The sequence below is a fragment of the Cupressus sempervirens genome, chromosome 10 (genome assembly GCF_028749045.1).
Source record: "Cupressus sempervirens isolate cs-2001-9-10 chromosome 10, ASM2874904v1, whole genome shotgun sequence".
Lineage (NCBI taxonomy): Eukaryota > Viridiplantae > Streptophyta > Pinopsida > Cupressales > Cupressaceae > Cupressus > Cupressus sempervirens.
In genome coordinates, this window is record NC_143127.1 from 735,274,743 (window position 1) to 735,300,114 (window position 25,372).

Sequence of the window (25,372 nt, forward strand, 5' to 3'; positions counted from 1 at the left end):
CATACACTTTTCAAGTGGCTAAAATTTGAATCACAATTGTTTGATACACAAAACTTTCACAATATTGCCATTAAAATGTCAACCAAATTAGGAGTTTATGACAACAAACTATAATCAAAGCACACACTTCTACCAAGATTGTTGATTTGGATAATGATTGTATATGAAAAAATGTTTTAGTTTTTATATTCGTTATTTGTAGTCATTTTACTAGTTGTATCTTGTCTTGTGTTGTTTACTTGATATTATAGCTATCTTTCTTATATCTATTTATTGCACTAATTATGCCCCCTATCATTAACTAAAGATCATATTAAGAATACAAATTTATATTTTAATCTTCATAATATAAAGTGTCATATAATTTTAACCATTTAATTTAAGTAAAATACTAAACTAAATAATAAAAATCCGAACCTTATTTTTCATATTAATTTCAAAATTGATAAATAAATAAACACAAATTTTATTAATAAATAAGAAAAGATATAAATTCATACATAACACATTATTAAATACAAAACTTCAAGAATTAGAATAAACATCTATAAATCAAACTCATCTCTTATAAGTCACCAAGGATAGATATTCATGTAGATGTTTAGCTTATTTTGGCTAACACTTGAAACTATGAGCTAGTGAGATTACAAAAGAGAGGTCTCATCCCAATTTAACCATTAACAATACCACTCCCATGAAGTTTCTATCTTGATGATAAGAACAACCCACAATTTAACCATCACACCATATCACCACTAGCAACTTCATAAATGTTATTCTTCTTCCAAGTCAATATAAATTTATTTCTCCTATAAATAATTGAAGAAATAAATATTGATGAGAACAATGAACATTAAATGATAAAATAAAATAAGGTAAAGGAATTTGTGAAACCATATATTATTATTATTATTTTTAGTTTATAAACTAAACTTGAACAAATGCATGGGAACATGGTAAACATTAAGCATCAAGAACAACCTGGACAACCTCCTAAGAGTTCATTTCATCCCTAATAATGGATGTCACCACTATAACTCGTCCTTCATTGCTGTAACGCTCGCAAAACATGTTATTATAATGTCTTCCCGCATTGCATTCAACGAAAAACACATTCTACAGTTTGAATTGACTCTCATGAAACGAAATGAAATCGCCACTTCCAACGAGAACTCACATGACGTCCATTTCAAAAGCTGGAATGTGCACGCCTACACCCATTTCAAGGGGGGACACTCCTTGCTCTTTCCAAAACCATCCCCTATAACAATGCTGCTCCAAATCCATTATTATAAAACATCCATTCCTTTTTCCAATGCTTGCGTTGCAAAAGGAGAAAAATTCCAGTCATCCTCCAAAACCTCTTGAACATGGTCTTCACTATTCACCTTTGCCACCTTCTCCCCCATGAAACATTTCAATGGCAGAGCTACAATCTCGCGGGGCAGCGTTGAAACCCAGATGGGAAGAGCATCATCCAGAAAGTACTACAACTAAAGCATCATTTTATAGACAGTCAAATGTAAATCTAAGCGCAGATTTAGCTCCACAGAGTTCCAGCTTTGGTGGGTTCTTGGTATCCATTCCAAACTATTCCTCTACAGTGATACCACCTTCTTCTTCAAGTGCCAATGGCCTTGTTGGTCAGCCGCCCTATATTACCGTTGGGAATAACAATAATAGTAGCATTCATTTTTCATCACCATACAAGCAAGGGTGCAACACCAATATTCCTACCGAGCAAGAATCGAATAGAAATGGGGTGAGTGGGCATGAAGTGAATGTAGGTCAGGTCTTGGTTGAACTTGAAAGGGAACGCCAGAAGAATGCTGAGCTACTGGGAAGAGTATCTTCTTTGGAAGCACAGTTACAAGCAAAGGAAAAAGCTTCTGCAATTTTATTTGAACAGGTATTACACTTTGTTTTGTTTGATGATAACAAAACTTACAGTTTATTTAACGAAATTAGGTCTTTCAATTTCACGCATTTTCCATTCTAACATCTTGGCTTGCAATGTGCATTGGGTGGATAACCTCAAGGGACTAAACCATACTTATACTTGAGCCCTATAAGTTTTCCCATATAAAATCTTAGGTTGCATTGAGTGAATATCCTTGCGACATAACCCACTGTATGTCTATATCTGTATAGGCTGTCTAGGAAAAGAGAGAACAACATAAGTTCTTCAGGGCCATAAATATCTAAGCTCTGAAGTCCTGGATTTCCGAGTGCTGTATATTGATTTCCTTTTTGGAACAATCTTAATCACAATGCCTCAATGCTCCATATTGTTGAGCAAGACATGAATTTCATCAGCTTAATCAGTGCTTGAATTCGTTGAATTGCATAGAAAAGCATTTGAGCCTTAAAATTATCTTTTGTCTTAACGTAGAGTGTAGTCCCAAAATGGCAATACTAACCACTGCAACTGAAGTAGGGTTTCACACATTGGAACATATAATACATTTTCATCACTGCCTACTTTTCACATCAGAAAGAAGAGCTTTGGGCCAAAAAAATCTACACCTTAAGTCGGGATAAACTTTGGCTAAGCACCATATTGTCTCATTATCAGGGTAGGTAACTATTTGTAAGTCAAGCTTCTTTCGTGTAGTGATAGAATTCGGCGAGTCTCTAGAAATTGTACGCACAGTATATCTTATTAATAATTTAAACAGATATTTATCCAATAATAAGATTGTTGAGATCGCAGTTTTTAGGAACCAAGATTTATCATCTTATAACGTAGTAGTATGCTTTCAACCTCTCCAACGTGTGTGCTATAATCACTAAACAAATTAACAAGGTATTTTCTCTAATTATTTATTTCTCATCAAGCTTTCAACTACCATGTGGTAACAGTCACATTTCTCATTCGTCCTCCCTGCTAGTAATACTAGATTGTTCAAACATTGAAAGAATAAACAACATTGTCAACTCTTTTGCAGTTGTCACACTGATGAACAATCTTGTAGTGGGAAAGGCCTCATAACACATCCAAAATACCAAAGACAAACTTATTGTTCATTGAGATAACCCAAATGAGTATGAGTTGGGACACATTCGATGGTTCATACACTTATTCCTGTGTAAGCTGTCCACAGCGCACAAAAGTGGAAGTAGATCATACTAAATCTCCCATATGGTGGATGCCCAAAATAAATTTGTAGTAGCGGGAGCGGTCCTCACTATGCTAATCCTTAGGTGGAACTGGTCCTCACCTCAACTGCTCCTCTTGTTGGACTGGGCCTCATTCAATTGTTAGACAACAACAGTTGGGCTGGGTTCTCACTGTGCTTTCTTAATGGGTGCTGAAAACCTCTCTGATCATCTTGTATGCAGCTGGAGTCCGGTCTAAAATCACTGCCAGTACTGATCATCACTTTCAGTATTGTTGTCATTTTTGTAGGTGTAATGTTATCTTCACTTGGGTAGGTACTACATTCTAAATATAATAGTACACCTATATATTTACTTAGGATGATAGGATATTTTATTTTCCTTCACCTAGGTGGCTAATCAAGACACATACGTTTGATTTGAGGTCATCAGGTGTTATCATCCCCTCCTCAATTCTTCATCATGAAAGTTAACTCCTAATTGGAAGCTAACTCATGACTTCTTTGACATCTGTCATCTTGACTCGTCCATCCATGAGGTTTATATACATTGTAAAGTTGCCCTTTTGTGAAATTTTTTATTTTGTGATTTTTAATATTTTTTTTTTGAATTTGACAACCAAAATAAACTGTAATGGAAAATTAAAATTTGAAAACAAATAGCTGGAACACTTGTTCAAACCCTCAAATGCTGAAATACAATTTCATATGATGAATGTGAATGAAATTTTAACAATTTCATATGATGAATCTGAATGAAATTTTAACAATTATAATTGCTGGTATGTCTGGTATAAACCCTAGGTTGTAATATAATCTCAGTCTGAGTGGCTTCAATGGTTTGGAACACTAAAACTCAATTACACTAACCCAGCAGGTGGGTAATAAGCAATGCAAATGACTACAGAAAATAGAGTAATTTGGAAGGCCTCATATCACGGTATTCATATTTGACATCTTCAGCACGTTGATAAACATAAGATCGCCCTTGACACATTAAGACATTAAGTGATGAGTGGGATGATGAATGCAGAAGCTGGTTTGGCTGATAAAGTGCCCTAGATAATTTTACTTCCTCAATGGGGTGCTCAGATAAGGTAATTCAGATCTAGCTCCAAGTGATGTCCAATCTCCACAAAACTCCTGAAACTCAATATATAAACCTTTAGATATGTGTTGGCGATGAAAGGATGATATTTGCTTGCAAAAAATAGTGTCGTGGCACTGTAAGAATCTCCAAAGCTTTCAACAATCAATGTAGATAGAATCACCTAATGTTGGAAAAAGGGTTTTTGTTTTTCTCAAACTCCAAATGCATCAAGGGTTTTTGTTCTTTCAAACCCCAAACACACAAGAGGCTTTTGTTTGTGCATGGCATAGATTGAACTAATTGTTCATATCTAAACTAAGTTACTATATTCACTCCAAACAAATGAAATTCGACATTTGGTTCTTCCGAATTCACATTTTTTTTTGTAATTGTTTCAATTTTCAAATTCGCCTTTTAACTGGCAAATTCCTTGCGGATTCAAATTTCAAACCCTAGTCAACTTTTAAGGAATTTTGACCGAATTTGGCAATTGAAAAATGAGCCCGAGTGGAATGTGTTCGACTTTAGAGCGAATTTGGAAAATGGCAAAAAAATGTTGACTTTTCAACATTTTAATAAAGTGTTTTTTTCTGGGTTTCGACCCAAAAGGCTAAAAGGACGTCACTTTAATCTTATATCATTTACTCTGGGCTTGGTTTTAATATTTATCATTTCCTCAACATTGCTTCCATTTTGGCTTGTGCAACTACAAAACAAAATCATTTTGGCATTAGAGCAATTGCTTTCATCTTTCATAATGATTGTAGGAGGCGTCTGGATTGTCTCTGCTTTCGGGAGGCTCTTCTTGCGGGAGACTCTAATTGTATCTCTCTTTTCGCAGGAGGCTTTGTCTGGATTGTGTCTTTTACAGCAATTGCATTCAAACACCACTAGCATTCAAACACCATTTAGGAGGTTGCTTGACTACTAGCATTCAAACACCATTCTCCTTTGTTAGCATTTGAACACCAAAGTATTTGAGGTATTTTTGTTAGTTTTAAAGTTTTTCTAATGTATTTGTGTTATTTTATTTATTTATTATAATATTATCACATTTATATGAGATGCCAATATGAATATTACTATTAGTATTTAATATTTCATAATCTAAACAATTACCAATGAAGCATATATATTAAAACTTAATTTGTGATTGTAGATGCATTTTGATCTGCTATGTATGACTGAAAGAAGTTTAAAAGTTGTTTGTTTTTCAGTTTTACAAAATAAAATGATTTGTTTAGGTTTATTTTCTTGAATCTTTCTTCATTGTTGTAACATTTTTTGTTTGTTTGTAGATTCTATCATGGTTGCAACTGCTTTTGTTGCCAATAACCCCCACTTCAAAATCGACAGATGTTACCCACTTTGGAAATATATGTGAATGATTTGACTAATGCCAGGTGGAGGAGGTTATGTGTTTATTTGTAGCCACTGCAAAGAGGAATTTAGTAGCTCTTATAGTAGAGTGAAAGCACATTTGTCCTTTATTCCTCAAAAAGGCATTAAATTTTGTACCAGGAAGCCAAGAGTAGACGGAGTGCTACCGAAAGCCTTCCTTCCAGATCATATTGTCAACAAATACATGCAGGAATAAAAGAAAGAAGAGGAAGCTGTTGGGAGGGTAAATTCTTCTCATTTGTTAGAAAGTGCTAGGCCTTTAAAGAAAGGAAAAACATCATCTATGTCTTCAACTACCACTCCCAACAAACCATCTGCAGAGGGCCATCCATTCTTGCTTCCTCAACAACAAAATGTTAGTAGGAGAGAAATGGGACCCTTGGAATCATCATTCCAAAATGAAGCTAGACACATTGTCGATCAAGCCATAACCACATGCGTCTATGCAAATGGATTGTCATTTAATGTTGTTCACTCACTGTATCGGCAATACATAGTAAGGGCAGTTAATGAGGCTCTAGAGGGGTTCAAGGGCCCTGGTTATGAGAAGATACACACCACTTTATTTGATGAGGGGATGGTCCTTGTAGAGAATGCCATGCTGCCCATCAAGTATTCATGGGTCGAAACAGGTGTGACAATAGTATTGGATGGATGGAAAGATGCAAGGAACTGTCCTTTGGTGAATGTTATTGTAGTGTTTACAAGAGGTGCAATGTTTCTGAAAGCTGTGGATTGTGAAGGACAGGTAAAGGACGGTCCTTTCTATTAAATTTTGATTAGGCTTATAAATTTAATTCTCTATATATCTATATAATCTTAGTATAATATATGATTCTTATAGTTAGAGCCCCCACTTTGTAATAGCTTTTAATATGCTATATGTTTTCCAAGAGAAGGTTCTAACTCTCTTTTTATAACTAATAAAATAAATGGGTGTGACTTTACACCTTTACCACTTCATGTCAAATCGCACAACCCTTTGTGCAACCCATCAATTTGGTGGATAACTAAAGAATGGTTTTAATAAAACATGCTAATATATAGCATACACCCGATTTGCCACCTCCACATGACATGTTATGGGATTAGTGAAATTTGTTTTAATTGACCGCCCAAGTTACTTTTCAATACAAATGCTTGATATGTTAGGTCAATATTAGGAAAGATAAAACCCTATAAAGGAGGCCCGAGAATATACTTGCCATAATTATGTGACATGAGGTCTGATACAATAGTGATGTGGTCTCCACATTGGTCAAATCGAGGGATGGGCCCATGAATGCAAAGGAAGGTTGTTAACATGACCAATCGAGCTTCTTATTAGACAAAGAAACTTGATTTATAGAAATTATTATGATATTATAGATATATACATTATTTCATATAGTAATATATATTAGTATATATATCTATACAAATTGTCATGTCCCCATTTTGGAGGCAATTTGATTTAATTAATTTAATTAATTAGGTTGTCCAAAATAATGAATATTTTATGAGGATGACTAATTAATTATTTTAATTAAATAAATAAGTGGTATTAAGTTAATTATTTATAAAGTTATCAAATAAATAAATATTAAAAGGTAACTTTATATTTAATTAATTTAATAAAGTGACTTGAATTATAAAATATTTTATAAAGTCACTTAATAGATAAAATAAAATAATGTTCTAGAAGCTTCTGGAGAAAGTGGAGGAAAAAGAATAAATAAGCACCTCGGGCTTCATTCTAATCATCCAGATTTGTTGTTGTTGATATTGATGTTTGTTGATGTGCATTGTGGAGCCTAGGGTTTCTGCAATAGTCACAACTGGCCATTGAGAACGAAAACTCTCAATTGGTACGCAATTTTGAGGGTGTGAAATATCACTTGAATTATTGCAGCTGGGAGGAAGATACTTCAGTCTTCTATTTGTGCTACATTGAGGAAAAATATTTGTGGCCATTGAGAACGAGAACTCTCAATTGGTACGCGATTTTGAGGGTGTGAAATATCACTTGAATTATTGCAGCTGGGAGGAAGATACTTCAGTCTTCTATTTGTGCTACATTGAGAAAAAATATTTCAGTACAAAAAGCAGTTCGAAAAAGCAGGCCAAAAAGGTAGTTCGAAAAAGCAGGCCGAAAAAGCAGTTCGAAAAAGCAAGCCGAAAAAGCAGTTCGAAAAAAGCAGGCCAAAAAAGCAGTCCAAAAAAAGCAGGCCGAAAAAGCAGAACCGAAAAAACAGGCCGAAAAAGCAGGTCCGGAAAAGCAATCCAACTGAAAAAAAAAAGCAAATTTGAAAAAGCAAAAAAATAAAATTATTATAGCCATTTACAATCAGGGGCGGCAACTAGAGAAGCACGACTTGGGCACTTGAGGAGGTTATTTCCTATTCAGTGGTATTGCAATACATCTATTCTCTAAGGCGACTTCATATGTCAGGTCTGATGTGTATTTTCATAGTTGCCTTTCACTATAGAGTGCTGTTGTAATTGTCATTTCGTATCAGACCTATCATTTATTAATAGATATATCATTCATTTTTACATTCCTCACAATGGTATCAGCAATCCATGGCTTTAGTTGTATTTAATCAGGCATGTGATTAGCGTACTGTTGTAGGGGAGTATTGAAGTTAGATATTTAGTGTTGTATTAGTTTTCATTGGCAGCTGTAGGTGCATATTACTTTACCAGCAATCATCATATTTTGATATCTTTGTAAATGCCAAGAGTCTTGGCTAACTTAGTATGAATATTGTATTGGACACTCATTCTCAATTAAGGAGATACAATTGCTGGTCATTAATAGTTGTCTTTGAGCATTAATATATCATTTTTTATCAGCCAGTTAGCTTGCATACCAACTGTTTGCTAAAATACCAGTTGGCTGTAGGTGATCATTTTCATGATTAGAACTCATATATGCATTCACTATTGCCAAAATTAGTTGCATATTTATGTTAGGTCATTGTTTAGACAATTTAGAGGCTTTTGTAAGCATTCTCTTTGAGGCAAATCCAAACAAGAATCACTGCAACAATCTGAAAAGTTACATCAGTCAGAGGACCCTTGCTTGCAAAGTGTTTGACGAAATGTCAAACCACTGAAGTATAAAGATTTTTGGTGTTTGAAGAAGTTATAACCTATTGGGGTTATTACACAAATATATATACATACATACATACAGATACATAGATATACATATTAATATATATTTAATATATCTACACAATTATATCTATAATAACATTTAATCATGGAGATGCCCTTTAGGTTTACATTCTATGTTTTATTTGATTGACGCTATAAAACATTAACACTCCCTCTTAGCTAGGGAGGATAAACATAGAAATACTATCTCAACATAATGTTACAAATAACAACTTTGAGGATATCATATTTGATATCATGAGTATTGGCCTCTTGAATATCAACATATGATATTCACCAAATACTCTGAGTAATGATATTGAGAGTAATGGCCTTTTGAATGTCATCTCATATGACATTCACCATGTACTCTTTGAGTAATGGCCTCCTGAATGTCGAATTGCAAGATGTTCACCAAGTACTGTGAGTAATGGCCTCCTAAACATCAATTTGCATAACGATCACTATGTACTCAAAATGTTCATAAGGTATGTGCATGCGCATTCTCATAATGCTTGCAATATGAATATCCACCAAGCAAAGTATTATCTAACCATCATAATAGAAAATTAAGTTATTGTAAAATTGTCACCTTTCAATAACTTATGTAATTTCACATGATAATCATTTACAAGTCATCACTTCCTCATGATGTACACAGGGCCCATATGAAATAACTTTTATTAATAAGTAATTCATTAGTACAATAATCAAATATCTTGAGACATATGTTTTCTCGAGTTTCTGAGACGATGACGACAGGGGACAGTGGGATGGGTTTTCGGGACAACAATTTTTTTTGCCAATTTTGGGGACCAGGGGGGGGATGGCAAATGGGGACGACAAAAGTGACATTTTTGTTTGTTTTTAAATTTTTTTGTGTGTTAAAAAATTGGGGACAGATGCAAGTTCCCAATGAAGTCCCTAGGACGGGGATGTCCCCATCTTTGAAATGCTGGCTTTTTTGGGGGGGACGCGTCCCTGGGGAACATAGCCTGAGACTCTTCTCAGTAAGTACAACATACTAATTGTACCTTGGAAGTGATTCACTTTTATTTTGCAAGAGGCTTGGTGCAGATGATAAGGAACTCCCTCTAAATGTAGAATTTTACAAAATTTTAGATTTGAAGTTCTTTAGAATAGATCTTTGTTTGAATCCAAGTTCGAATTATCGGCTTCAGTGAAAGAATCTTGATGCTTGAGTCTATTAGGACATCTTGTTGTAGTGTGACCATCTTTGTCGCATCTAAAACATTGTACATTAGAAAGATCTTTCTGTTTCTTGAAGGATCGTTTATAATTTTCCCCCTTTCTTTTCAAGTTGATGGTGAGAATTTGAATTTCATTTGTGGACTCCGTTGTTTACCGTACAGGTAAAGAAAATGAGCACATACAGACAATAGAACACGAATAGCAGAATTATATTCCCAATAGTAGATGAATGATGCTTTACAATGATCCTAGACGAGATATAAATACTACTGCCGAACTTTCCCGAAGGAGTCCGTCGGCCACAATTATTCTATCCGTTACAAACTATTTACCGCCGGACCGTCGGCTATGGAATACCGAAACACCGCCGGACTGTCGGCTACTGAATACAGAAACACCGCTGGACCGTTGGCTACAGAATACCGAAACACCGCCGGACTGTTGGTTACAGAGTACAGAAACATCGCCGATCCGTCGGCTACAGAATACAAAATACCGCCGAAACCATCCAGTCGGCTAACACCATCCCCCCCAAAAAGAAAAGTCGTCTCCTGACGACTGACAATATCTGAGACATTAGCAAAAAATACATTTACAGAGTGACTACAACAAGAGAAATCTGCTTCTGACACATCACTGTCACCTTCGTCCCATGCCTATAGCCTCTGCTAACACAACACTGTCTCCTTAAGCTGACCTTGATAGCCACTTGTGCTGCTTTCTCTGTTTTCAATTCCTCGGTACCCTGAGCCAAGTGTCGCTGCACTGCCTCCAACTGGATGATCAGCTCCTCCCGAGCTCTCTACGCATCCACCAAGACAGCCTCACAGCCAACACCTGCTCCCACTGCCTCTGGTACACAGAAAGTCCATGCCTGCAACAACTTCAAATCTTCTCAATTGGTCAGACTCCCACGACTGATATCTGCCACGACTGGGGGTCCAGGGGCGGGGTCGAGGGGCAGCGCCCTGGGTGCGCTCAAATTAGCACTTCGAAACCCACACAAAAATGCACGAAACACACCATTTCTGTCATTATCTGCCGATTCTGCACTCTTTCTGGCAACCACGGATGTGTCCCCTTCCCTTTGGCATCATCTGTCACTCATTCTGAATAACTTGATTCTGTCGTCGTTTTTTTATTTATTTTTATTTTTTATAACTGCTTCCTCTACAATCCACCACAAATCCCTCTGCACACACTCCTTCTGGCAGAACAAGAACTCTTCTTTATGTCTCTATTTCCCTGCGGAAGTCTTTTCCCTTGCAGCGCGAAGGAGAAACTTTGACTGGCGGAGGAGGTTGAAGTTTCTTGACCCGCGGCTAATCTTTCTACCCGCGGCTTGTGTGGCGGAGACGTGATCGCTTGAGAGCCCGTGGGGCTTTATCTTCTCTCGCAGACCGTTTGTTGTCCGCGGGGCTCCCAACTTCTATGCCCGCAAAGAAATTTTCAAACTGATTGCTTGATGCAAAGAAATTTGAAGATAATACTTTGATCAGGACGTGCTGCTGAATCATTCAAATACTAGATAATACTATGGGGAGGAAGTTGGCCCTTGCGAAGGAGAGAAAGTGTAAAGTAGCCAGCGTCCATGAGATCAGCAATATTATGCAGAGAATCTTGTTCTGAACCGAGCTTGAAGATGGCTCGAGCTTCTGCCTTCTTCAGGTGCCTGGCAGACAATGATAAAGGCAAATCTCCAGAGTTCAATGTCCTCAGAATGTGACAGAACGACGGGCTTATTGCGCACTAAATCCTCTGCAGTCGCCCATACTAGTCCCTTCGCCCTTTACTATTTCACTTCCTCCTTGTCACGCCCCCGGTTGCAGAATTGCATGCCACCATAGCTACTCTTCAGTCTGCTATTTACTCCATGTTTTTTGTTGCAAAAAAAAATTAACCCGGCCCAGCTATTGCCCACGGGTAGACTTGCCCGTGGGGCCTTTCTTTCGCCGGCCGCGGACAGTTGTTGCCCGCGGGGCCTCCAACTTTGACGCCCGCGGGTATACTTGCCCGCGGGGCCTTTCTTTCACCGGCCGCAGACAGTTGTTGCCCGCGGGGCCTCCAACTTCGACGCCTGCGGGTATACTTGCCTGCGAGGCCTTTCTGTCTGCGGCTTTTTTTTTTTTCCAAATTTTCTTTTTTTTTTGCTCTTTTTTTGTTTTTTTTTTGTTTTTAAAAGAAATCAACTAACAGAGGTACCTCCATTTTGCCTTCAGGCGTCGCCATTCTGCAACGACGACGGAGTCAGCTGGCCGTCCTGTGATAGCGACGGAGTCTTCCTGGCACCTTATATTTTGAATTTGGATCTATTGACTGCCGGAGGTATCTTCTGCCCGTCCAAAGTTGATAATATGATCGCTCCATTGTCGCTGACCTTTCGAATCTGATATGGTCCAACCCATCTGCCCTTAAACTTTTCAACTTTGATTTCATTCTGACCGTCGTATGCCTTACGTTTGTTCTGTGCCACCCCCGTCACCCACTGTGCCTGCGGTCGTCGCGCAACTAGATTATTTCCTTGCTGTCAGTGCCCTTCCACTAATTTTATGCTACGGTGTAACCTTTTCTTTCTGCGCGGTCCATTCACCATGTATCGGACAGTGGGATTTTTCGTTTTTCTGTGTTCAGACTGTATGTTCTTCCCCTCAGCTTCAGCCATGGCAGCTTTTCCTTCTTCCACTTCCCTGCATTCCTCCGGACATTCGTTTTCCTCCTTTTTCTCATCTTCATCGACCCTTAGCATATTACAACTCGGAAAGAGTTCGTAGTCTTCTATTTGCCAGTGGTAAAGGCCATTCACCGAGTCCAGGTCGTCGTCATTTGATCCTCCGTCAAGTCTCAATACTCCTTCATCCGGTTCCATTCTCCTCTTTCCTTCGTCATCACTCTCGCCCAAAGTAACAAGAATCGGAATCGGATCGAAATCGGCAAGGCCGAATCGAATCGTGAATCGGCAATGAATCGGCGATGAATCGGCAAATTTGAAAAAACCCTTTAAATTTAAAGATTTTAACAATTTAAAACTTATTTTATGCACCCTTTATTGAATATAACTTAAACACACTATAACATCATCAAATAGAAGTTAAAACTTAACATACATAAACATCGAACATAAAATCTATCACATATGTAACTATGTTATCTAAAATGTAAATTGTAGGCTAGTTGAAGTAAATAGAAATCAAATGATCACAATGATTTAAATCATAGAATGTATTTAAGATGATCCATAAGACATCAAATCATAAATGTATGTAAGAATCTAAGATGAAGATCCATGAAAGTTTGAAACATATGTCTATCAATGATTCAGTATCAATATCTGTAAACAAAATATAAAAACAAGGTTCCAGCTCAAGCCTCAGACTCATAGTCATCATCATCATCCTCAACATCATCCTGAAGCTCGGCTGCAGCCTCAGCCTCAGCCTCTGAGTATCCAGTCTGCCTAGTAGCAAGGCGTCTAATGTAGGTCCTAGAGGACTGCCGAGCCATATCTCCCACATGTAAGATGGGCTCATGAACGTCGCTAGGGCCTGTGCCTGTGCGTGCACGTGTGCGTCTACCAATGCTTGAAGAATGTGCTCTAGCTGCCTCAGCCTCTATATTCACCTGGTCAACCCACACACGGTCTTCCTCAGTGAAGACTGGATCCACAACCTCTGTGAGCCACTCTGATTCTGGATCAATCTCCTCTAGAATGATCAGAGAGGAGTCAGTGCCCAAAATCTGTCTAATCCTAAGAGGGAGGTTGTAATGAACAAAGACAATATCATTCAACTTCTGCACTGTCAACCTGTTTCTCCTCTTCGAATGGATGTGCTCGAACATGGACCAACTGCGCTCACATCCAGAAGCGCTGCTTGGCTGACTCAGAATACGAATGGCAATTTTTTGAAGTTTTGGGGTTGTGGCCTCAAACATTTGCCACCATCTATCTGCAATAAGGGAAAAATTGAAAATAGAAACAATTAGTCTCATTTACAAATTACAAGTTAACTCTAAAATTACATAATCAACTTTAAGATTAGAATCTAGATTCATGAACATTGAATATATTATTTAATTTTTACCTGGTTGTAGTGTTGTCTGAGCATTTATGGCCATCTTGCTAGAGAAAAGTGGCCCCTCTTTATTGTTGAACTGGTCTAGCTCAACAATCGCAGCATCACTATCTTCATCGCTACTCAACCTCTGAATCACTATGTATAAGCCAGTGAGAACCTCTGCATCCGCCTTGAACTCAGGACGGAAACGATATGCCGGATTCAGAAAGTAAGCTGCTGCATGGATGGGTCAATGGAGCTGATTCTGCCATCTCCTATCGATGATGTCCCAAATAGAGCCATACCGCTCCTGCACTCCTGCATATTGGGCTCTGATGGCCTCCTTGGCCCTATCCATGCCCTCATAAATGTAGCCCATAGAGGGCTTCTCCCCATCAGCAGTTCGTAGCAAAGCTACAAGGGGCTCAGTGACCTACATATAAAGTAAAACAAAAAACTTGAGTCAAAACTTAAATATAAAATAATATAACTTAAAGTAAAAGTAAAATACTAAATGTTAAATTGCAATAAATTTACCTGCAGGATTTCTCTAGCGGGTTTCCAAAAACCATCCTCATCAAATATGCAATCCGCCACATCTATCCCTATAGTGGTCGTAGCATAGGAAGAGGAAATCCACTCCCGCCCAACAAACATGCTCCTCAATTCATCCCTTGATGTCAACAAGGACTGCAAGGTGATGAAATTCGAGGCAAACCTCGTGATACCTGGGCGAGCTAAGTCTTTGCCTTCTGTGTACTTCCTCATTGTGCTAAGGACAAATGAATGATTATAAATGAATTTGCATATGTTTTTTGCCCTTTCCACACATGACTTGACAAACTCAAGTTTGCCAATTTCTTCCAACATGAGGTCAATGCAATGTGCCGCACAAGGGGACCAAAATATGGTGGGGTGCCTCTCCATCAAAAGTTTACCTACAACAATTTTAAGTCAATTAGAAATTCAAATTTCAAAATTCAAATAAATTTATTTTCAAAACTTGAAAAGTTAAAAGTTTACCTGCAGCAACATAACTTGCTGCATTATCCGTCACCACCTGGATCACATTTTGTTCTCCCACCTCTGCTATGACTTCCTCAATAGCCTCACATAAGTATGTGGCATTTTTTACATGTGCGGAAGCATCAATGGATTTGATGAACATGGTATATCCTACAAGTAACAAAACAACGAATTAGAATATTAAAATTAAATGGATCATCAACAAATTAGCATTCAACAAATCAAAATTTACAATTATGTATGTAGGAAAGTAGAATGATCAATTACCTCCACAGGATACAAGAAAATTGAGGAGTGTTCTATTCCTCCTATCTGTCCAACCATCAGTCATGATGGTGCAACCCTTTGCAATCCACTCCTTTCGGTTCTCCTCGAGCTCAGCCCTCATGTCCTCTACCATCTCATCTAAGAGGTATCCGCTCAACTCAGTCTCAGTTGGGGCTTTAAACCCCGGACCACAAATAGCAACCGCGTCTATCATGTTCTTCCAATAAGGAGCCCTGTCACAAATAAAAATTTAGATGTCAAAGACTCAAATTATAAAACAAGTAAATATAATTAAAGTTTTACTTTTACTTTTAATTTTAACTTTAAAGAAAACAACGAAAAAAGAATCAATTACCTGGCTGCAATAAATGGAATGTTGCAAAAGTACCAAAATTTGCATATCTCCTTTTTGGCAGCATCATGAATTTCCTTGTTCAAACCCATGCCCTCAAGCGTGGGTTGGGAACCAGGAGTAGTGTGGGGCACAAAGTAACTATCCATTCTGTTTTTCCGCACTCTAGGCTGCAATAGGTTGGTGTGGGACTCTGTCTCGGTATGTGACCCACTAGCACTAGCACGAGCAGAAGAACTAGGATAAAAAGGACGCCTAGAAGAACCCTCTCCAACACAACCTACAGATGCAGAAGCTGATGCAGATGCAGATGTGGATGCGGCTGCAGATGCGGATGCGGGAACATGGGAGCCAATACCCCTTAACCCTTCAAGTTGCATTTTCCTATTGGCTTTGTCTTTTTCAATTTTTTCTAATGCCATTAAGCAAGTGCGTTTTGCCTCAGGAGTTTGGTGAGTGCAAATTGTAACATCGTGTCCAGGTATAGCAGCAATGTGGTATTTCAATCTATAAATACCCCCAGAAGTTATTTTTTCTTTACAAAAAATACATTTTGTTTGATATTTGGTTCTTCCAGGAAACTCTTCGTTATATTTCCAACATTCATCTTTTCTACCCATTGCGAATTTGCAAAAAATGAAAGCAAAGGCTGCTGCAATAAAAATTTATATGTAAAATATCAAAGTTTGAAGCTAATAAAAGCTACAAAACAACAAACCCTAGTTTGCAACTTAGTAAAAATAAAGAACATTCAAGATCTAAACTAAAAATCTTGAAAACTATAAAAATTTAACAAAAAATGCATAATACACTAACATGCAAAAAAAAAAAGAGCACTTACCTCTTGCAAATGAGTTGAGGAGTGTTGAGATTGGCTCCCTAATGCTCCCAATGCAATTGATGGCCTCCCCAAATGGATTGCTGATCTCTTTTGTGCTCTTTCTTCTTGCCGGTTAAAAACCTATGGCTTTTCTTTTCTCTTCTTCTCTCTCACTTTTCCTCTCTTCTACTCATGTTAAACAAATAGAAGGCCCTTTAGGGTTATAACAAAGAGAATAGGTCAAAAACAAAGTAAAAAAAACAAGCAATTTTTTAAAATTTTACAACTCTATACTTTATTGGCCGCGGGCGATTCCTGCCGATTTTTCCAGGCGATTCATGCGATTTTTTGCCTGAATTGCCTGAATCGGCGATTTAGGCGATTCACTTGAAGAAATCGGCAATGGCGATTTCAGACTCCAAAAAAATCGCCATTGCTGAATCTAATCGCCGAATCGCCGATTCAGGCGATTTTATGGCGATTCTCGTTACTTTGCTCTCGCCTTCACTGTCAAAATCTGACAATGCTGCCTCCTTGCCAACCATTTGCGTGTGCAGGTCAATTATGAATCTTTTGCCTCCGCGCTCCATTGATAGGGTATTTCGTTTCCAGTCATGCTTTACTTTTGCTTACACCAACCAATCCCGTCCCAGAATAGCATCATATCCTTTTCTTTTCAATGGAATAACCACAAAATCTAATAAAAATGGTTGCGTACCAATTGTTACCGGTTGCGCTTTCAGAATTCCCAACGGTTTGATTCCATGTTGGTCTGCTGTGAGCAACTGAAATGCAGGTGGCCACAGCGTCGGCTTTCCCAACTTCTTCCAAGTATCCTCCGACAACACATTCACGCCGGACCCTCCATCAACAATTGTCTCTGTCAAAACATTTTCCAAAATCCCCATCTCGACGACCGTCGGATGCCGCCCGGATGTGAGTGCCAGCAGCATTGGGTCTGTTGCCGTCGCTTCCCTACTGTCCCTTCCTGTGTCCTCCGGGGCTTTCGGAAACGGTGTATGATTCAGAATGGCCGTCCGTAACTGGGGCATTGTGAGAAGGAGGTCACTTATCTTGATCGGTATCTCCGTTTGTAAGATCTGTCGTACAATGTTTTGTTCTGCGAAGTTCCTTGCCAAGATGCCCGTGATATCCTTCAACTGAGATGTCCCCGCCGTCGATGCCTTTGCAATGTCCGCCTGCGCTTCCCCTACTTTCCTCTTTTCCTCCGCTTGCCTCCGTGTAATTGCCAGAACCTCCTCTACATCCGTGCCAACAGTGATCAAGTTTACTCCAGCCTTTGGACACTTGGAATCTTCGTGATTACCGGGTCCGCACCATCTGCATAATAATTTCGGTGTGTTTGCCGATGTACAATCCCGCGCAAAATGACCCCACAAATTACATGCTCGGCATTGAACGATCGGCCGTCCGTTTGCATCATACTGGGTTCGACTTCGGCTTCCATTATTATTGTTATTATTGTTATTATTTTGCCCTCTGTTATTATTCCTGTATCCTCCGGATGTAGCACCGGCGGTATTCGTGTTTCCGCTACTACCCGACGGGGAAGCCTCTTGTGTGAGAAACACCTACGGAGATCCTCTTGTCTTCATGTTAAAGGGGCACTCCTTTGTCGAATGGCCCATGATCTGACAAATGTCACAGAATTGGTTCTTTGGACACGATCCTTTAGTATGCCCGTCTGTCTTACACTCCGTGCACCACAGCTCACTGCCTTTTGGCTCCTTCTGCATGTTTTTAAATTCCTTCATCATGCGAACCATATCCTTCTGTAGGGCATGAACCTTCTTGCTACTGCCTTCGTCATTGCTATTATCATCTCCGGCAGGCTCGTCATCATCAGAATTAGAGGAGCTAGTTTTCTTCTTCTTTGTCTTTTGCTCACTTTCAAGGTCCAGTGCTCTGTTATATGCGTCCACATATGATGACGGTGGCACAATTTTCATTTTCCTCCGCAACTTCGAGCGTAGGCCGTCCACAAACCACCTTTTCTGCAATTCGTCTGCTGGCTTGCTTTCCATTTTGTTTATTAAGTCTTTCAATCTCCTGGCGTAGACACGGACAGTTTCGTGCTTCCCTTGCTTGGTATTGAAAATTTCCGCTACGATTTCATTATCATCCCGCAAGAGTTTAAATTCCGCCAAGAACTCCTTTTTAATGTTATCCCATGTATCCAGCTTTTGCGGATCCATATCCGAAAACCAATCAATTGCGACACCCCGTAGGGTTGCCGGAAATTGCCTGACCCATTCGTCGATATCTGTGATTCCATTTGCCCGCCAGATCGTCTCGCATGTCTTACAATGTCGGAGGGGGTCGGCTGTACCATCGCCTTCAAATTTCGGCAGCTTTTCTTTGGGTCCCGCCATAACTCTGGAGGTCTGCACTCCTACAGTGGTCGGCACTCCCACACTGGCAGTCTGGACTCCCACACCGGCGGTCTGCACTCCCACACCGGCAGTCTGAACTCCCACACCGACGGTCTGCACTCCCACACTGGAGGTGTCGACAGCTGCAACCCTTGGTGAAGACGGAGGATCCTCCGAAATTGTTTCCCGCGAAAATCTATCCTGGAGGAATAGGTGACTCCACGCTCGTGCTCCGTCGGCACTGCGAGCCGTGTGAGTTGATGCTCTCCCGTCTGAATTTTCTTCCCTCGGCGAACACAAATTCAAGAACTCCTCCCGTGCTTCTTCCACCAATTCCACCCGCTGTCGAGTCTCCTCCAACAATTCCTCCGCACTTCGGTTTCCGTCGGTAATCTTCTGGAATCTCCGTCGGCGTTCGGCTTGCTGTGCCAGAATTAAATTCTCTTGTGCAGTACGGATTCCATCTTTTCTCTTCGCCTTATTTCGATCCTTGTTAAGCTGATTTGGCATTAATCTTCATTCCTCCCACCTTCCAGATTCATAAGGCAACGACGCCAAATGTTTACCGTACAGGTAAAGAAAATGAGCACATATAGACAATAGAACACGAATAGCAGAATTATATTCCCAATAGTAGATGAATGATGCTTTACAATGATCCCAGACGGGATATAAATACTACTGCCGAACCTTCCCGAAGGAGTCCGTCGGCCACAATTATTCTATCCGTTACAAACTATTTATCGCCGGACCGTCGGCTACGCAATACCGAAACACCGCCGGACCGTCGGCTACAGAATACAGAAACACCGCCGGACCGTCGGCTATAGAATACCAAAACACCACCGGACCGTTGGTTACAGAGTACAGAAACACCGCCGGTCCGTCGGCTACAAAATACAAAATACCGTCGAAATCATCTAGTCGGCTAACATCCGTGTTGATTCCTCTAGTTTTTGGATTACACTCTTCTTGAATGCAGTCATCTTTTAGTCGATCAAATTTGGGGAGTTCAGGACAAGCACCTATTCCTTGTCTAAAATTTTCCCATGAAACAGAAATAGAAATGGATGATAACATATCATGATATTGTTTTGGAAAATAAAATAAAATTAATAATTGAATTTGAATAGTTAAATAGAACATATATAAATATTCTTATTATATTTAATGTGATTATATTTATGCATTATATTAAATGATTCTTGTTATCTCTAAAAGTTGCACCAGTGACTGAATTCGAAAAACTCAGTCACTTCGAGAAACATGGAAACACTCCTAGGTAGTGGGTGTACCAGAAATAGGAGTGAATCTCTGAGTTCTAGGCTGACTCCTTATGATGCTTCACCTATTTTCTCTTCAAACATAACTTAAAACTTGGGAGGAAACGAGATAGAAGGATAACAAAATTAAAATTTTAAGACTAAGGTGATGCACCAAACTTGAAATGAGATTGATATTTTTAACACAGTGAAACCATTCATCTCTTTCATTCTTTTTCTGTTGGGCCGCCATGAATGAAAGAAAATGAGAGTTTGAAGGTCTTCTATCTTGAATGTTCTGGCATTTTTTGTTGGTCACCATGAAATCAAAGCTTTTGTACTTGGCAAAACACAAAAAAACACATTTTTGATTGACATAACTATGGCTCTACCTGAGTTAAGCCGAGGGTGAAAAATTAGGTAACATTTTTGGTGACTTCTGCTATATGTCTGCCTGCTAGACATCAAGACTAGTAGCCTTTATAAAACAGTCTATTGGGCATAGAATCAATTCAGATTTTGGGAAAGGGTAACTCTTTCTTTCAGCCAAGTGTTATTTGCATGAGTTATGATGATGAAGTAGGCTCACCATCATCATTATGAGTTCTGGACATGGCATTTGTCTTTAAGAGGAAGGGTTACTCATTTTCAGCTTCATGAAACACAAAAACAGCATGGATAACAAAGCAGAACATTGTTGGATATGTGCAAGTATCTTAACCAATCAGGCATTTTTGTATGTATGAGTCATTAGGACAATAAGGTGCTATCCATATTTTGCTTGATGGCTCATATGTATGAATGTGTCTTGCTGATTAGGATAGTTGCATGTATGCAAGGCTGCTTATTCTTCTCAGCTCTTAAGAAAACTTGGAAACTTTTTATTGAAAGCAGGGAACACTAAACTAAGACTACTTGTGCTTGGCAGCACTTAGGGAAAGCTGAGAACTAACCTATCCTAGACTAACCAGCAATGAAAACATGCTAAACAAAACCATTTACTGGATCTGAAAAGTAGTTGCCTTTTTGCTTCAATTTGCAATTAAAAACATGTCCATGAATTATTGTAAGGAGATGGAAAAATAACCAATACTTGACCAGCTGGTGCAATACTTCTTGAAGTACAAAATCAACTGTACTTCATCGAGCTGATTGAAAAGCTTGTTGATATGGAATGGATCAATGTATTGCATCCTTTTCTTTTCGGCTGCATCTTCATGCTCAGGTGCTAGTACTAGTTTTTTCTTTCTTTCATTCATCCTTGCTAAATGCTTGATAGGGCACGCACATGAAGGAACCAAATCATAGCTCTTCTTAGTGATCTCTGGCTCTTGGACTCTTACTTCAAGTTGCTGGGTTAGTTCACCAAAGATTTTTTGCCGATCAAAGCAAACTGAATCAAGTGACTGTAGTAAATCAGGTTGAGATGAAGCTGCCCCTTTTGCCTTGTCATGGCATTTACAATCTTCTAGTTTTGGAGATGTTTTGTCACCCAATCTTAAATAGAAAGATTCTAGATCACACCGAAACATGTCTTCTTCAAGGTCTTCTTTGCTCCTCTCTAGTGGAAGACTAATGATATCCTTAAAACAACTGTGCACAGGGCTGGAAAATACCTCAGGTGCAATCTTTTGGAGTGCTGATTTATTTTCTGTTTTCTTTTGACTGTCATCAGTGACCTTAATTACCTCTTCTAGCTGATCTAAAACTTGACTTGATGATCAGGGACATGCCATAACTACTCGTTGTTTTGATTCTTCAATATTACCAAAAACACAAGGAGGTTTACTAGATAACTCAGAGGCCATCTCATCTATTTGCTCAATAAAACTAGGAAGCTCATCAAACATATCTATCATAACCTCTTGCTCAAGACACTTTCCATATTGCCTATGAATGGTTTCTTCAAGAATCTCATTAGCCTCCTTGTACCTTATGATTGTAACAGCCAAAGACTTTATTTTCTCATTCTGCTCGTGTAGCTCTTTTTCATGAAACTCTTTATGCACTGCTAACAGTTTATGAAAACGTTGCTTTTGTGCTTCCAACTCTTTTGCAAGGCTTGCCTCATAATGCCTATATTGGTCCACCAAATACTTCTTATAACATTTCTCTTGATTTGCCAATGCCTCTTGCTCACGAATATGGACTTGATATGCAAGCTTCTCTTGCTGTAGCTCAAGCTGTTGTTTCTTGTCAACACACCTCATCTGTTCCTGGCAACTTGAGCCAAAATCATATATTCTCATGTTATCAACATGTTGAAAATGATTTTATGAACCTGCATGCTGATTTTGTAAGAAACCGGTTTCTTGGGAAAACTGAGGTATATTGGCGGGCTACCATGAATCTTGAGCAAGCTTGGGTGGGTGAAAAACATGACATGTTTGTTGGGTACTTGCTGGAATAAGACTATTTTTCATGAAATCAGTAGAAGATCTGTGGCTGGTTAAAAGATGCATAAGGAACACCTTCATGGAAAGGAGGGTGGTAATCCATTTCGAACACTTAATTTGCTCAAAACCAGTAGATTTTTCTTAGGGTCGCTAGATATGCAAAGATGACCTCTCAAAGGTCTGAAACTTGTTGATAGCATATCAGAAGCAACAAGAAAAAAAAAGAATTCTGAAATGTTCTATTCGAACGAGTCCCGCCGGGCGTGTCAAAATTGTTATCTCTAAAAGGTGCACCCTTGACTAAATTCGAAAATCCAGTCACTTGGAGATATATGGAAACACTCTTGGGTAGTGGGTGTACTAGAAATAGGAGTGAATCTTCGAGTTCTAGGCTGGCTCCTTATGATGGTTCACCTATTTGCTCTTCAAACATAACTTAAAACTTGGGGGGGAAAAGAGATAGAAAGATAACAAAATCTATTTGCTCTTCAAACATAACTTAAAACTTGGGGGGAAAAAAGATAGAAAGATAACAAAATTAAAATTTTAAAACTAAGGTGATGTACCAAACTTGAAATGAGATTGATATTTTTAACACAATGAAACCTTTTTGAAACAGTTCAAACATGACACAATTCTGATAACAATTTATTCATTTTTCAGATACAACAAATTGAAGGGTTCTCGCTTAGGACTCAAGATGAATCACAATAATGACAACAAATCAGTACCTTTCATACAACAAGATGGAACTCAGAAAAGGTCTTCAAACAACTCCTTCATTCAAAGTTTCAAAGGCTGATATATAACATTCCCACAATTGTTACAAAGCAATCTGTACTCAAACTATGAGGGATTCAAGAAGAGATCACAACAATAGCCCTTTTACAAAAAATTCAGAACCCTTACAAATGAGCCTCAAAGCTCATACTTATGCTTTTTCACTTCAATTGCTTCATAAGTGCAAACAACCACTCCTTGGTTGAATTCACCCTTCAAGGCCAATTTTGAGCCCCTAAAAAGTCTTCAAAAAGTGTACAATAGTACCCCAAAAGTCATGGCCTGAAAAGATCAAGATAAAGACCCCTCACAAATGCAGTCATATCTCCAAAAAGGCTCCCAAAAGTCCTTGAAATGCAATAACCTTCAACTGATTTCCCATCCCATCACTATGACTTGGGACAACTGTAATAGCTCTAAAAAATATCCATGCTTGACTTCTAAAAGGTAAAAATAAATATCTTATTTGTATCACACTTGACACTTATCAAAAACATTTTATATATAATTCATAATTCATACAATCTAATATATATTAATTATACTAATAATATTTATTAAGTGATGGGCTAATTCACTTAATAATATTATTAATCTAGTTGATATATATATTAGAAAGTAAATTATAGATTATATAGTAAGCATTAATAAATGAAAATATTATTATGATTTATATTTTATTATTATTTTTAATAGATATCGATTAGATTAATAATATTATTAAGTGGATCAAAAAGTCATTTAACAATAATACAATTGATATATATTAAAACAAATAATATTTTATAAATATTAAAATAATAATAAAAGTGATAATATTATAAAATATTTACAATACTTTTAAAAGCTTAGGAAAGGATCCTAAGACATTAAAAGGCTTTCACACTTGGCATATTCCAAATGTTATATTTGAAATGAAAAGAAGATATTCATTTGCATGAGAAAATTGGACTTAGGAAACAAAACATTTTCCACAAAATGCAAAGCTTATTCATGAAGCTTCTAGGGTCTTTGGGCGGCCTAAAATGAGTATTTGATGTTTCATTTTCAACTTTGAGGAAATGTGGAGCTCTGTTGCCGCCACTGCCATGAGAGTTTCAATTGGAGTTTTATGTAAATTCGAACAACCTTTCTGGGCACTTTTTCCTATGATTTTCACTATTGTTGTGACCAATATCATTCGCTTCTATCAGTTTTTTACTTGCTATGCTGCCATGGAAAGAAAAGAGGGTTTTAAACTGGAGATTTTTTGGGCATTTATTGGCTCGAATAGCAGGTCATTTCTGCATTTTTCTTGCTTTCGCTGCTGCTGGGACTAAAATACCATTCATCTCTTTCATTCTTTTTCTGTTGGGCCGCCATGAATGGAAAAAAATGAGAGTTTGAAGGTCTTCTATCTTGAATGTTCTGGCATTTTTTGTTGGTCACCATGAAATCAAAGTTCTTGTACTTGGCAAACACAAAAAAACACATTTTTGATTGACATATTTATGGCTCTACCTAAATTAAGCCGAGGGTGAAAAATTAGGTAACAATTCCTTTGCTGGCTAATGGTATATTCAAATAATTATTATTCATATATCTAAGTTATATTATATAATAATAATATTATTTTAGATATTTATTTAGTATTTTAATCATTTATAATTGTGGGTTTCCATTTTTAGGAGGGGTTATGACAGTCCATCCTTCCCAAAATTGCTTGTGCTCAAGCAATCACCAATTTAATGTGAGGGGTTTCTTCAACACTTCTCTGATATCATCTTATCTTATAATAGACTAGCCCTAAAATGGCAATTTCAACTTGCGTTAGAATCATATTACGTTCATGAATATAAACTTATGAATTTGAGAAGCATGGTAAGCTTGATGTCTATATGGAAGTAACATGTGTTCAAAGAAACAAATGTACTGTGTATAGAGATAAGCGTGGCAATTTTGTGTTTTAATGGGCCTCACACTACTCGTGTGATGATTTTGAAAAAATAGATTGATGAGAATGGTGAACACAATGTTCAACAATTAGGCTTTGAAGCTTTCATGTGCATTCTAGTGTTTACT

At 38.1% G+C, this 25,372-nt stretch overlaps 2 protein-coding genes across 2 annotated transcripts in view; one reads left to right on the forward strand and one right to left on the reverse strand.

The window, feature by feature from the left end:
* The first annotated feature begins 1,125 nt into the window (after positions 1–1,125).
* The window catches only part of LOC149535953 (uncharacterized), a 216,343-nt gene continuing 192,096 nt past the window's right edge, over positions 1,126–25,372 (forward strand). The window contains exon 1 of the mRNA XM_089804722.1: positions 1,126–1,909. Coding sequence (XP_089660848.1) covers positions 1,421–1,909 — 489 coding nt within the window. The 5' untranslated portion in view covers positions 1,126–1,420. The remainder of the gene's footprint in view (positions 1,910–25,372) is intronic.
* LOC149535954 (uncharacterized) lies at positions 11,295–16,612 on the reverse strand. The gene is made up of 9 exons (XM_089803517.1): positions 16,502–16,612; positions 15,853–16,312; positions 15,309–15,541; positions 15,039–15,191; positions 14,553–14,953; positions 14,321–14,448; positions 11,897–12,073; positions 11,499–11,635; positions 11,295–11,392 (listed from the first exon to the last, which is right to left on the reverse strand). Exons 2-9 carry the CDS (start codon positions 16,278–16,280, stop codon positions 11,295–11,297), a joined length of 1,755 nt encoding a protein of 584 aa, XP_089659643.1. The 5' UTR covers positions 16,281–16,312; positions 16,502–16,612.

Excerpts from the sequence above, each read along its gene's own strand:
- LOC149535954 (XM_089803517.1), bottom strand. The coding sequence starts at position 16,280 with ATGGGTAGAAAAGATGAATGTTGGAAATATAACGAAGAGTTTCCTGGA. Across the intron at positions 15,192-15,308 it reads TTTTCTTGTATCCTGTGGAG|GATATACCATGTTCATCAAA; the intron begins GTAATTGATCAT and ends TGTTACTTGTAG. Across the intron at positions 11,636-11,896 it reads GCGAAAGAAAGGCCCCACGG|GCACCTGAAGAAGGCAGAAG; the intron begins GCAAGTCTACCC and ends ATTGTCTGCCAG.